Raw genomic sequence first — 15,216 nt, 5'->3', positions numbered from 1 at the left:
GCATCTTTACTTATTTTTTGTGTTACTCAGAATATTAGAAATGTAGGTCTGTTTTCTGTTTCTGCAGAAAAGCCTACACTAGAACTCTTTTTCTCGCTTTCGAGAAAATATCAGATCTTTCTCACTTTTTTTTCACTTTCAGTGAAAGATCTGATATTTCCAAAAATGTACAGCCACAGAAAACAGACCTCTGATACCTATAATTTCAGTGAATTCAGTGAGAATGTAAATCTCGGACAATATGTTGTCACAAATAAACAGAAATAATGTTCGCTACATTTGGCTATTATGCCACTTGGACTCAACAAAATTATTTTACAATAAGAATAATTCAACAGTAAAAAATACAATTAATGGCTGTAACAATTAAAGCTAAATGTTTCATGGTCAAATAATTCAATTACTATATATACTATATATATATATACTATGTAATTATTTTATATTTACTATACATATATGAAATTTTAATGTTTATAATTTTAATACATAATCATCTAGGCAAAATCCTCATTTCTCAATGTTGTGTATTGCAGTACATGTGGGTTATGCCCTCAAGCAGCGCGAGGTGTGCTCAACTACCACGTGCTGCTGACAAGGTGCCATATTACGCTGCTCTGAAGAAGTTCCGCGACTACCTGAACGGTACCATCACGCACTTGGACGAATCAGACATCGTATTCGCCGATTCAAAGCTCAAGAAGAAGGAACACGAAGCGATCGAGGATAAGAAGTCAGTGTTTACCGACGATTTGCCCGACGGTGAGAGCCGAATCACGGAGATCAACGGCATGGGAATTAAGCAGGAGACGGGCGTGATACCTGGCAAGAAGAAACGCGGAAGACCGAAAAAGATAAAAAATCCAGAGGATCAGCCACCGCCGGATCCTGAGAAGCTGGACGCGAACGGCGAGGTCATTAAAAAACGTCGCGGTCGTCCGAAAAAGATCCATCAACAGCAAAAGCAAATGGAGCGGGAGAATCGTGAGAGAGAGCAACAACAGCAACAGCATCAAGTGATGGGCCACTTGAACGACGGATACAGTAACGTGTCGAACTGCTTTTCGCCACCACTGATGTCACCTCCAAAGTTCCAGCATATGGCGCCGTACGCACCGACGATGAATGACGGCTTCTTCGGCCAGGGGATGAACGATAATAGCCCGTACAATATGAGCGCGAAGCAAAGCCCTGTGCATTTGCAGCAACATTACAGCCAGAGCCCCAAGTCCATGTCGCTGTCGTTCACGCACTCGGACTTATCGTCGGAAATCAATACTGCAATCTCGTCGGAGAACAATCTCGAGTCGTCGCCTTTGATGTCGCCTAGCGTCGAGCATCCGGATTTTGAACCGCCCACCAGCATGTCGCAGCAAAACATGGGCAACGATCATCGTCAGTATAATCCGGCTGGAGGGCCCGATCCGACGGGTCACCATGGCAGTCCTGGCACGCCGTCCCATAACAGCTACGCCAACTACATAGGTTACCACGAGCAGCCACCAGACGCTCATAATCCGCACCCGCATCAGACGACATCGACGCCTCTCAGCCAGACCGCCGAGGACCACTCCCATCATTCGCATCCAACGCCGCCGCATCCACACACGCCCACCCATACGTCCATGTCGCCGCACCATCCGCACGAGCAATACGGCATCAAGAGGAACTCTGGTCAGGACGTGGCGTCTAAGAGTCTGAGCGACCTAGAATCCCTCGTGGACCAGATCCCGAGCATAGCCGATGGCGGTAATCAGCGCCTGCAACATGCGCATCCGGGTATGCCGGGCGACGATAGCTTGGCGGAGAAGATGGACGCCCACCATCAGTCCTACATGTCCGGTTTCGGCGGCATGCCGGCTGGACCAGCTGGAATGGCCAATTACAGTCCACCGTTGCCGCCGGGTAGCGGAATCTATCCCTCCTCGCTACACCACTCTCCCACCGACGCTGGTTACGGAGGTTTATACGGTATGAACAGTCGTCATCATCAAGACTCTCAGCAGCAGCAGCAGCAGCAGCAGCAGCAACCACAACATCAACAGCAGCAGCAGCAACAACAACAACAGCAACAGCACAGCAAGTCCTACACGGTGGAAAACCTCGCGTCCAGTAACTACACCCCTAGCATGAATCACGGACACCCCAGCAACTCTTACCCCAACATCATAACCGGGCACTATCCGGTGCCGATGGGCTCGACCAATGGGTATCTGTTCGGAGGCCTCGAGACAAGCTTGATGCAGCGTACGTACGGAATTGGTGGGATGAGCGGCATGAGTAGCATGCATCCATCCGCCGCCCTCGGTCACCCGATGGCGGGTAATCCGTACCCGTACAACGGCTCGTACTCAAGCTCGTTCGATGCTTATCCAGCGCCACCGACGGGCATACACGCGCCCAGCGCCAATTACCCCGGCTACGTCGGCACGGCTGGCGCGGCGTCCAGCAGCACCACCACGCCGCCGTCCTACCTCGCACCGTCGCACCACAGACCGCCGGTTGACCTCTCCTATGACGGTGTATGATAATCGATGTGAGATACCGTTCGCCGACCCACCACTAGCCCCCGATGATCCTATCTCTTTCTCTCTCCATCTCCATCTCCATCCCGTCCCATCCTCACCGACCTCACCTCCGCCTGCCGCCGATCGCCTCCTGTGCGCGCGCGCGAGCGACGCACGTATCCGCCGCGTTTATCTTTTCTACGTATTTTTACACACGTCTTTTAAGACACGGCTCTCAACGTGTCGGGGTCGCACCGTCGCGCGTCGTCCCCCTCGAATCGCCGTTCCTTCATCCTCGTCATTTTCTCTCCTTAAATCGCCTCTCTCCGCGAAATCACTCTCCGCGAGATGCTATCTCCAATCTGCGCGCAATCTTTCGCTCTTTGTCGATCCATTTGCCGCACGATACTCTATTTCCTCTTTTTCACTCACCTTTGCTCAAGCCAGTTCTATGTACAAAGCACCCCAGAATTGGCGAAAAATGGATATACACATTTTTCCTCTCGCCGAGATAACATCGAGACTCTGATAGCAATAATGAACTATTATCCGAATTATTATTAGATAGTATATCTAATGCATTTTCTTTCAGATGGATACTACTTTAAGAATCTGAAGCTTAGTTCCTAAGATATTGAAACCGAGATTTGAAACATTGTGTGAAAAATGAAGATGCCCTTCCTAGCAAAAATAAAGCGTAAGACAAAAAAGGATGCAAGTCGAATGTAAAGGGAGAGTGATAGAAGCGTAAGCAAAGCGTCCTTAAGGAGATTGGAACAATGTAATGTGAGAGAAGCATTAAAATGCTTTACTCTTCTTTTACATTCTATTATTTCAATTTACGTTCCTCAAAATCGTTTGCTTACGTTTCTGTCACTATCTTAACGTTCGATTTCCGCTCCTTTTTATCTTATACTTTATTTTCGTCAGGAATTCGAGGCATGCATATTGTATTGTGTCTATATTGCGTCAATTTTGGGGCAGCCTATGCAACTGTCGGTCTTTCATTTCAATATCTCTCCACTCTTTCTCCCTTTATCCCGCTTCTACGTACTTCGTCGCCACATCTCTCTCGTACTCTATTTTTTTTTTATCACGCTCTCGATATGTGATTACGCCGTGAGTAATTACGGGCGCGCGGCTCGGGAACGGGAAAACCACTCGTGAAACGCGACTAGCGCACGCAACGAACGAGAATTGTAAGGGTAGATCAGGTTCGCCGATCGCGTTCTGTACCGATCCGATCGCTAAAATATACTTACACGGGCACGCACGTTCTGATAACCATAACGATAAATGACCTTAATACCGAACAGATCACGGATTACGAATTCGGCCGACGTAGCCAAGGTCGGGCAAACATATAATTACGCTATTCTTCTTTCCTACATCGATCAGGAAGTATCGATCACACTGATTGCTACGAGCATATCTACGAGCTTTAACCGAAACCATGTTTCCGTAAACTCTTTCGTATTTCGAAGGGCATTCAATATTGCAAATGGGATATACATCCTAATTTGTAATTGCAAATTGTTATCTTCGAAAGTCAATAAGAAACGACGCGTCATAAAGTAAAACACGAAGTCCGAAATATTACCGATTATATCGAAACAAGTATAATTTCGATGAATTCGAATTCTCGATGCATAGAAAATAATTCATTTATTAGATAATTAATTAATTTTATTGACTATTATATAACACATTTATTGTGCAATAATTATTGTACAGTGATTGATTTTTTACTTAAAATTTCTCTTATCTATCAATAATATTGTAATGTTCATGTATCATTTTATATAAAATATATAATATTACATAATATTATATATTTTATATATATATATATATATATATATATATATATATAATATATTATTTTATATACTGATATTATATATTTTATATTACAAAAATGACATGATAAAGAATAATATTATTTACTGAAAATAATGAGCGTGCAATAAGATTTTTGTGATAATATTATAAAAATGACTTTTTCGTGTCTATCAAAAATGGAGTTGATCGAATTTATATCGGTTTCGTTACGACAAAAAAAAACGCGCTATACGATTGTACGATTAGAATAATAGCATAGATCATTTACTTATCGTTTATGTATCGCATTGTGTCTTAATACCATTAGCCTGTTGTAATGTTATTAATGTGTTGCGTATTTGATTAATTAACACGTCAAATGCTGCACTTTATATGACGATGCAATTTCATGTCATCAGAATTGCTATTTTAATTTCTCTAAGAAATCGATGATTTGCTTCGTTTTACAACTTTACGTGATAGGACGCACGTAATATATTATTTGTTAGAAGCGATATTTATATACAATTTTTTCATTATTCAGCTTTTGACACAGAAATGATCGAAGAAATGATTATTTTGACAGAAGAAGAGAAATCCGCCAAAAGATTTATCTTTTATAAACTTGTAACTAAGGAGTCATCTCCTCTCGATGAGCAATCGTTCTCATTTCGATCGTGCACCGAGCCGAGCTTAATCGAATTGAAAGTTCCAAGTTCACGAGGAACTCTGTAGTTCGCTCGGTTGTGCCATAATGAGGTATCGTTGCTAATATAGCAAATTAGTCTAAGTAAAAGTGATAGAAGGGACGCACGTAAATAATTGTTGACCCATCGAAAAATTACCAAGCTCGGTTGTGAAATTACGATTTTACGTACCCTCTCACGTTTCTACGAGTCCGTGTTCGTTATCATACAGCATACAAAAGTTGAAATAAGAACGCGATCAATCGATTAGACATCCTTGCGTTCGAAGCATCATCGTTTCTGAACGCGCGAATCTGCATCGACCATTATCAGCGCGGTCGGATGTTTCTTAGCCCGAATAAAAGGTACCTATCATTTGTTTTGTTTATTCTTTTTCTTGCCACGCACAATGTTACAGATTAAATAATTTTCCAATTTCCATTTTTGTTATTTTCCACCGAAAAATCACATTCTCCTCATCGCACTCTAATGTGAGATGAGCGTGGAAAATGTCACCATATATTGCGCGTCGCTCTCGCGCTCGCAGCACGTGAGCTTTTTTTTAACAGAGTAAATATTAATCGTTATCGTCATTGTATCGTTAAGGTTACTGCACATAGCAAGGAAAAAAAAAATCAAGCCCGATTGCGTCGGTGCATCTTCAATCGTGGCACGACCACTTTCGTCAACGTTGGTCAAATTTAACCATAGTTTAATCCTTATCCGGGAAAAAAGGAACTATTTCTCGAACGCGACACTCAGAAGGAAAGTGTAAAAAAATGTTATATAAAAGTATCACGCGATTAAAAGTTTTCTTTGTATTCGTTTCCTCCCGCAATCGGATAAAGTGAATTTTGCATGAAAGAAATCGTTGAATTGTAGATGTAACTTAAACGTTATGCTAATTCAAGTACTGCACGTCATTTCCATTTAATATTTCGAGACTTTCGGATATTCTTGCGTTAAAAATTCCAAATTTCGAATATATTTATTCGCGCAACGTTTGATCAGCGTCATTTAATTAGAAATAAGAAATAACTTGTTTATCTCCTTCTCGGAAAATGAGAGGACTAAAAGGAGACAGAAAATCGATTAAACTAAGGTTGATGTTAATCGATGTTAATAGAACCGGCCTTGCAACTCGCGCGCGGGACGGAATTCGTCGACGATCGACCGAATTATAACTTGAACCTTGGTAAGAGAGACCGCCCGCGCGACCGGATGCCAAGCTTACTTAACGTAAGAAGATGTATGAGCCCAAAACGTGAGAGGCTGAAGAAGGAAGAGACTATTCGTGTGTACTTTAATTGTTTTATCATCACCGCGCCATCCACTTTCGTACCTCGCGCCCGCAACAGCCATCGCCGTTTTCTCGTTGCAACTCTGGCTATTATTTATCGTTACAACTCGATATCGCTGTGGAGTTACGTCGTTATTAACATAGTCGCGTTACGTTGTCTCGTTAATTATATTCTGTTATGCGTTTCGCATTTTGCCGAAAGTCACTATATATTAATACACGATTATATGAAACCGGACACACGCACTCACGCGCACCACACATATATATACACACACACACACATACACACACACACACACATAACACACACAAAACATACGTACACTTACATGCAGTCGTATAGATATAGCTGGCATTAATCGGCATCCTCCTTTGTCGCTGACCGACGCTGTAAAGTGACGCATCTGGCATGATTATAAATATATATACAGATATAAATATATAAATATATAAATATATATATATAGATATTATATAAATATAAACTATAAATATATTATATATGTAAGGATAAGCGAGCAACATTTATCTCGGGTGAAATCACCTAGGATGTGTCGAGACATTTAAGATGATGCACAGGGTATAGATGAGAATCGTTGATATAATAACTGATGTCTATATTATAGATGTTTCTTTCGTTCCATCATCGGCCTCAACATACACACACACACATACACAAACATAATATTGTACACACACAACACACACACACACACACAAAACTCACACACAAACAACACATATACACACACACAAACACGCATACATATAAACATACAGACACGATCGCGAGTCACGAGTACATACGATCGAAGTTTATTGTAGTAGATGTTTTTCAGAAATCCAATCCGATTCCGGACGGCGGCCAAGAATAATAGATGTCATCGGTGTGTTAGTCGCGCAACAACGTTCATCGATTCGCAATCGAAAAGATGAGGATTAATATACACATAACTCTGGCCGGTCGGTGCGACCGGCACATCCAACCGCACTACTAATTAATTGACTCTTCGATTAATCAAATTAACTAACTGATTGTAAATTGATCGCTCTATATTAAGGACTTTACTATTAAGTATAAATATATATTATACAGATATATAAAAGTGTGGATTCGCTGTTGAACGTGTCGAATTAAACAAAGCAAAAAAGAAAAAAAGAACAAAATCCGAGAGTTAAGTAAGCGAGTAAGAGAGCTTGGGCCGGGATTTGTGCCGGCCTCCGACATATTTTTTAATCGCTTCGAATCTCTATTATTCTACCTATTAATTAAACGTAATGGTGTATCTACGTGTGCGTTCGAACGATCGGCCTGATCCGTATCGCGGATCCCAGCTCTGCCAGCTCCTGTTGTCGATCGGGTCGCGATCGCTCGGGCAGTCGAGATGTGTTCTGTATCTGAATTAACGAATGTACTTCTCGAATATTCATCGCTCCTACGAAATATCGCGGGATAAGGAAGGGTGATAGATGCTCGTCGACTGCAGCTTGACGATAGCTCTAGAAAGAAAAGAAAAAGAAAAAAGAAAAAGAAAAAGAGATTTTTCCCTTGCTCTTTTGCCGCCCGATCCTAACGAAGCCCACGCAGATCTCCAACGGACGTTACATTGGGTGCTCAGTGGATACCCGAGTATCCCGCAATATGTAAATCTGTATGTCTCTGCTCGTACTACTACGATATTTTATGTGAAAAATGAATTGTTACAAAATACATTACTGATATAACACCGAAAGAGAATGGTAATTCTTTACCCGAAAGAAGTCTTTCTTTCTCGAATGACAAGTGAACGGCGACGTTGGAAACTATAATAAGTTCTTACGGTCTCTTTATCCCTCGATGCAATGTCATGCGACCTTTTTATAACAAAGAAGGAGCGTAAATGGTCATTAATGACACTGCGGGATATTCGAAAGGTCTAAATACTTGATTAACACTATGATTATCTGCGTGTCGACTGATCTCTTTTTTTTTATATTTAAATCACACGCAAGTATGTGTATATATAATATATATATATAATCGATCGAAAAAGTAGATAGAAAAATTAATTAAATTTTATTCTTTGGAGGGAATTATCCACGTAGAACATAGAAGTCATAATAATATAATATGGATATCTCATCATCACCTTATTTGTCATTTATAAGTTCATTTTTAAGTATTAAATAACGTCATGATGACGACCTATAATATTGTTATGACTTAATTATGATTCTACGTTTTATCTGGATAAGAATAATAAGCTAGATGTTTCCCATTAATTCATTCGCTGAGAATCTTTTATGATCCGGATCGTATATATGCAGAATCGCGCGAAAATTCGATATCCTCACCCATAATTGTCCAATGAGGCTAAGATAAATATTTTAATGAGCTAATCGTCTAGAATTTGAGATTCATTATTGAAGTCGATTAAGAGAACGAAGCTGATATGCACGTTTATTATTATTAAAAGATCACACTGTAGCTGTGTGTCGTGTGATCAAATTGTTACATTACATATATTAAATGAAAAAAAAAGTAACAAGGAACTTTTAGAAAAAATAACTTTTGGAGACCGAATCTTTCTGCCATTTTCAATCTGTTTCGATTTTGCGGATCGTTAATCAGCTTCGCGAATATTAGAGAAATCAACAGTTATTGGTAACAATCAAGCTTGAATCGTCAGCGCCTTTGGTTTCGAATTAGCTGTTGAATTCTTATGACGCAAATTGTGGGAATTAAATGTCAGTTCACTCATTCCACTTCGTTATCGTCGTGAAGAAAAATAAATCCAGACGAGTGGAAATAATTCCGAGTATTGGAAGAATAGAATTTTTGATTGAAAAGGAAATGAAGGAACTAGATGTACCTAAACGACAATTAAAACAATTGGAACAAAGTCTATCACAGGGAGAGATCCTTCGTGTTTGATTTTTAAATATTAAATGAAACCTGTGGGGACAGATTTTTCTATTTCTCTAAACTCATCTTGTCTCAATCGATGGTAATGTGTCAAAAAAAAAAAAGGTAAATTGATTCGTTAAAATAAACGGAGTGCGTTAGTCATTCCAGTCTAAGCAGAGCAGCAAGTCACGATAATATCAAAATAATATAAAAATGAATCGTAAATTGGGAGATGACTTGTGTTTTGCTTGAACAACTTCCTCTTTTGTTCCTGCTGTTGTTGTGCTCAATAATAAGTTTTATCACGTTACATAAGAGCAAATTTCGGAGCCCTGACTTTCAGAATTAACAAACTTTTAATTTAACAGTCTTGAGTTGCTGCGTTTTGTCTACCTGCTTTTGAGATGTCATCTCAATTTTGTCTCTTAAATACAGCCTTGTATAATTATATTTTAATTTACGTTAATTAAATTCTCTACATTCATCTGACTGATTCTACGTATTAATTTGTAAAATTACGTTACCTCTGATTTCCTGAAACAAGCATTAAAAAGCGGAAAAAGAATACTTCAATAATTTTTAATATCATCTCGCGAAATAATTTTGCAGATATTTTTCTAAGTGAGAATGACTAGCAAAAATTGAAGATTACACGAGTGAACAAGCGATAAATGCGATGGCGCCATCTATTGAAGCACCGTAAACGGAAAGATAAATATGATGGCGCCATCTTCCGGAGATGCTGAGAATTAAAAGCCCTTTTAAGGAACCTGAAGTGTCTTGGATCACAAAACTTCTCTTAACCTAAAAAGGGAAGGTGTCAATTCATTACGAGCGTCGTTCTATCGAATTAATAATTCACAATGCCGCTGGAAAATCTGGAGGAAGAGGGTTTGGAGAAGAACCCGAATTTGGAGTTGGCGCAGACGAAGTTCTTGTTGGGTCTCCGCGAACATGTAGATGATGCCTTTTTGAAGACCAAACTCCTGGATGCTATTAAAGCCGACAGTGAGACTGCATCTTTTTCTTTCGACTACTTGTCACGTTATTTCGAAAAATTTGATATAATTTTCGACAGCGTAATTTAATCTGTTTAATATAATACCTTGCCATTTCCTTTCTTCTTATCTCGATCTGACACTGAATACGTCATCTCGTCATCTATTATTGTCCGAAACATAACCTCTACTATTAACTGCTTTGATCAGTTTATTAATTCTTTAATGAATTTATTCTTAATTATTTGTAGTATAATTTCTCTTTTAGAATAAAATAAAGATGATAATTTTTTTTTAAATAGACATGGTTATTAACTGCTATGATCAATTTATTAATTTTTTAATAATTGATTATTATTTCTTAATATATAATTTGTATTTTATAATAAATAAAGACAATTTTTGTGGATAGATATGGCTCCGTTCTATGAAGAGGTTTGCAAAGACTTGAATTGGCCTGTGGACGAAACTCTTCTTGCAACGATGAAGGCACATAATGTAGAACAATTAAAGAAACTTGACGATGCTATCGAGGATGCTGAGAAAAATCTAGGCGAAATGGAGGTTCGGGAAGCGAACTTAAAGAAATCCGAATATCTCTGTCGAATAGGCGATAAAGAAGGTGCAATCTCAGCGTTTAGGAAAACGTACGATAAGACAGTATCATTAGGGCACAGATTAGATATTATATTTCATAATATTAGGATTGGCTTGTTCTATCTGGATCATGATCACATCACTAGAAATATTGAGAAAGCTAAGAGGTAAGTGAAAGCAAAAAGAAGATCTTTTTATATCGATTATCATATACTTTGTAATAATTCATACATTTTGCTCATATTTTGCAGCTTGATAGAAGAAGGCGGTGATTGGGATAGACGAAATCGTTTGAAAGTTTATCAGGGAATATATTGCATAGCAGTTCGTAACTTCAAGGAAGCTGCAAACTTCTTTTTGGATACAATTAGCACATTTACGAGTTATGAGCTCATGGATTATAATACTTTTGTGAGATACACAGTATACTTAAGTATGATAAGTCTTCCACGGAATGAACTGAGAGACAAAATTATTAAGGGCTCCGAGATATTGGAGGTTCTTCACAGTAATCCAGACGTCAAGGATTATTTGTTCTCATTGTATAATTGTCATTATGCAGATTTCTTTAAGAATCTTGGTAAGTATGAAAGACACAGTTTAAATTCTACTTTATATTTGAAGGATCCTGTAATTATTACAATAATATTTCAGCGCATGTCGAAGGACTGCTGCGTCGAGATTATTTAATATTTCCTCATTATCGATATTACGTTCGAGAGATGAGAATTCTCGCATATACGCAACTATTGGAATCCTACCGGTCTTTAACTCTCCAGTATATGGCTGAAGCATTTGGTGTCACAGTGGAATACATTGATCAGTGAGTGATTATCAATTTTTATTGAGTTTGTTGTTACCAATTTTAACAAATTTTAATTTTAAATTTAATTAAATCAACTAAAATGCTTATATGAATTTCTTTAGTTGTTAATAAATTATATATTCATAAGCATAATGGAATATAACTTGTATTATTTCAATTTGTACTTGATTTTACTAATTATCACATTAAAAAAGATTCATACAAATTCAGAATCGAAACTCAACAAGTTTACATTTTACTTTTAACTTCATTTGATTATTATTTCTTAATTGCTTGCAAATTATATTTTATCACTTATCAATATATAATTTATGCACTAATATCCGCAGAAGCTCATATTTTATTTGTATTAGATTTATTCTTGGAGCCACAAATATTATTAATTTATTTTGTATTTAATTAAAGTTATAAACTCTCTGGCTTTAGTTTAAGATTGTGTTTCAAAATCGACAATATAAATAAACAATACAGTTTGCTTGAACTGGAAATTATAAAGATTTATATAAAAATAGGCATCAAAGTCGGCTGTTAATGCTCTTGAATATGTTATTTATTTAGAGAACTGTCACGCTTCATAGCAGCAGGCCGATTACATTGCAAAGTCGATCGAGTTGGAGGAGTAGTCGAAACAAATCGGCCGGATAGCAAGAATTGGCAATATCAAGCGATGGTGAAACAAGGGGATCTTCTACTCAACAGGGTGCAGAAATTGTCGCGTGTTATTAATATTTAATTTCGTATATTTGTATAATCACAGAGATTATCTTGCTATTGTATTAAAAAACAAGATTGACTAAATGAACTATTGTATATCTGTTTTAAAGAGCCTGTATGTCAAGTTTTGGCTCAGATTTTGTAACAAAGAAAGCTAAGTCACGTTTGATTTTGTAAACAAGATACACGAATATTCCTTGCGGAATGTATGTGATTTATTTATATTTTGCAGCCTGAATATCCCCTCGTTATTAGTACTTATTTCTTCACAGTGAATCAACAAACGTTACTTAAAAGAAAGTTAAATGACAATGCCTTAGTAGGGGGGATTCTCTAAATGTTTTATAATTGTCGCTGTCGTTAACTAGGAACAGACAATGAAAACAGCGCTTTTTCTAAGATTGTCCTGCCATTGGCTGTCGCTATTTAACGATAGCAATAATAATCATTTAGATAATCTCACTACCAAACATTATTAGTCAGTTAGTCTTTGGCAGCCGTTACGAAGTCTTTAACAGGAAGAGCACGGAATAATTCAAAGCAATTCGGTATTTTTTTTATTTTTTATTAAAAAAGATTTAATAATTTTTAACATAACGTAAATTTTTATGTAACGTAACTATGGGTATGGTCAACGCGATGTTGCAAACGTTTTGAAGCGTTTTTTAATTGGTCAGTTTGTAAAATTCTTTCTTCTAATTGGTCCATCAAACGCTTCAAAGCATTTGTAGCGAGACTTTGATCACAGTCTATGTATAGTATTTTTTGGCCAATACTCAATAAATTATAAACATATTCTCTGTCGACAATCGTATAAATACTTGTTGAATTAATAAGAAAAATTGCAACAGTTATTCAATTATTTTTTTGTAATTTCGAGAATAAATTTCCCGTTATTTTTCTTCGCGATTTCTTTTTATTTATTATTATTAATGGTTGTTCTACAATATCTTCTTTGTTTTCTGTTTCTTGCTTTTTTCTTCTTTGTGATCGACAATTATATTTCTTATGTTTTCTGTTTCTTCTGAAGTTTGTTAACATTTATTTCGAGCAATAGAAAACGAAAAACGAGATAAGAAGCAAAAAGGTAAGATACAAAAAATAGCAAAAAGCAAGAAACAGGAAACAAAAAGCATATTGTAGAATAGACTTAAAGCTCCTGAGCAGGGTTGAAATATTAAACATAACGTATTATACATTGTTTATATATTGTACAATATCGTATATTATACATATTATATGTACGTTTTTATGTTTTATATGTATTATACATATTATGTGTATTATACATACGGATTATACATTGTATTATACACAAGAAACTACTCTAAATTATCCAACTTGTTCTAAGTAGCCGTGGCGATCATGTTGGAATTGTGATGTTAGAAGCGAGAAATACACGTTAATTTATGTTGCATGCCATTTATAAGTAAAGACAATTTAGATGAAACGAAATGACGAAATCGCTTTAAAACACTTGTAAAAATCGATGAAAATTATCCTTTCCTTCCTTGACAGTCAGTAAATGATAAGACACGTAAAGTGAGTCTATATTCAGGCAGAAACACATCTGACAACTGTTGAAACGAATAAAATATACGCTTTTACATATAAAATTCCAAGATAACTTTAGTTTTCATCGATAATTACTTTGATAAGTACGAGACAAATCATATTTTCACAATTAAGCAAATAATAACGAAACGGAATGCAACATAAATTTCGTCACTTTTCCACGTCCTAAATTTCAGCCATTTATCGTGACGAGCGCTGTAACACACACATACACACTCTACACACACACACACACACACACACAACAAGTACGAGCTCATGCATATGTGCTCACTTTTGACGCGTCGAGAATACATGATGAGCTCGTGCTTGGTATGTGTGTGTGTGTGTATGTGTGTGTGTGTGGCGTGTGCGTGCGTGGCGTGCGTGCGTGTGTGCGCTGGCTGAGTATTCAGGAGTCTTGTCGAACAATTATAAAACAAGAAATGTGATAATGCAACAATCATATATTAAATATTTAAGTTTATATTATTTATATTATTACATGTCATAAAGATTTAATTAATCGCTGATTAATTGATGAAGTAACATTTCTTTTAGATTTTAATTTTGAGATCGATACGTGTTAATAGATACGTGTGTATGTTTTTTAGATGAAAAACATGATGATGCATACCCAAAAGCCTTCAAGAAAGCAGTTTTACAGATGTATGGTCTGTTTAGACTACAAGAACATCACGGTCTTGTAAGCTGTTCGCAGAATCGTCAAAAAATGTTACATAAAGCGACAGTTGAATGCTTATCAAAATCAAGATAAATACTACTAATTGATTTTTCTTTGATTATTATTCTTTCATATATTTTCAGGAAATACTATGAGAAATTTGTGATCACCTGTACAAGTTGCTCAAGAATCAAGCAAATTCCAATTAAATCTGATGAGAACCTTTTGGATTTATCCTATGTTCGGTGTTTTAAAATGTTCTAATGTTTAAATTCATTTGCACATATCAAAGATACCGACGAAAGTTCTCCAATATTCCATTACTAATCCGGCATATCATAATTTACGAAACAATATTACGTCGTACTATTTCATACAATATATGCAATAGCGTTTAATTTAAATTATAAAAATGGATATACATAAAGAATTATTCATTATCGTTTGTGTTTTAGTAAAACAGATCGATTACAGTATTTATAATAACGATCAATTACGTTGCAAAAACAATGAGGATACATAATAAGAATGGAATAAAGAATGTAATAAAAATGTAATTCTTAGTATTGTTGGAATAAATATTGTGCATAATAATTCACATTTATTAATGATATATCACATAATAATCGGCAAAAGAT

At 37.0% G+C, this 15,216-nt stretch overlaps 2 protein-coding genes and 1 long non-coding RNA gene across 3 annotated transcripts in view; all 3 read left to right on the top strand.

Annotated features, from left to right (window-relative positions):
- The window catches only part of Tdg (Thymine DNA glycosylase), a 121,661-nt gene extending 113,606 nt beyond the window's left edge, over window positions 1-8,055 (top strand). The window contains exon 9 of the mRNA XM_087407407.1: window positions 537-8,055. Coding sequence (XP_087263533.1) covers window positions 537-2,528 — 1,992 coding nt within the window. The 3' untranslated portion in view covers window positions 2,529-8,055. The remainder of the gene's footprint in view (window positions 1-536) is intronic.
- Window positions 8,056-9,931: 1,876 nt separating this feature from the next.
- Rpn7 (regulatory particle non-ATPase 7) lies at window positions 9,932-12,544 on the top strand. Its single transcript, XM_011069214.2, has 5 exons — window positions 9,932-10,212; window positions 10,615-10,966; window positions 11,051-11,379; window positions 11,454-11,622; window positions 12,184-12,544. The coding sequence occupies exons 1-5, from the start codon at window positions 10,068-10,070 to the stop codon at window positions 12,356-12,358; spliced, it is 1,170 nt and encodes a 389-aa protein (XP_011067516.1). The 5' UTR covers window positions 9,932-10,067; the 3' UTR covers window positions 12,359-12,544.
- Window positions 12,545-12,695: 151 nt separating this feature from the next.
- On the top strand, window positions 12,696-15,172 carry LOC147909289 (uncharacterized). The gene is made up of 3 exons (XR_015545519.1): window positions 12,696-14,226; window positions 14,508-14,599; window positions 14,722-15,172. It is a non-coding gene; the product is annotated as an uncharacterized LOC147909289 (long non-coding RNA).
- Window positions 15,173-15,216: the final 44 nt, after the last annotated feature.

This window comes from Acromyrmex echinatior, chromosome 6, assembly GCF_024713525.1.
Source record: "Acromyrmex echinatior isolate Ae372 chromosome 6, ASM2471352v2, whole genome shotgun sequence".
Taxonomy (NCBI): Eukaryota; Metazoa; Arthropoda; class Insecta; order Hymenoptera; family Formicidae; genus Acromyrmex; species Acromyrmex echinatior.
The sequence above is the reverse complement of the archived record's forward strand: the minus strand, read 5'-3'. Positions and strand labels throughout refer to the sequence as shown.

Bases quoted from the DNA above. Each gene is read 5' to 3' on its own strand.
- Rpn7 (XM_011069214.2), top strand. From the start codon at position 10,068: ATGCCGCTGGAAAATCTGGAGGAAGAGGGTTTGGAGAAGAACCCGAAT. The intron at 10,967-11,050 runs GTAAGTGAAAGC...CATATTTTGCAG, and splicing joins AATATTGAGAAAGCTAAGAG to CTTGATAGAAGAAGGCGGTG. The intron at 11,380-11,453 runs GTAAGTATGAAA...ATAATATTTCAG, and splicing joins AGATTTCTTTAAGAATCTTG to CGCATGTCGAAGGACTGCTG.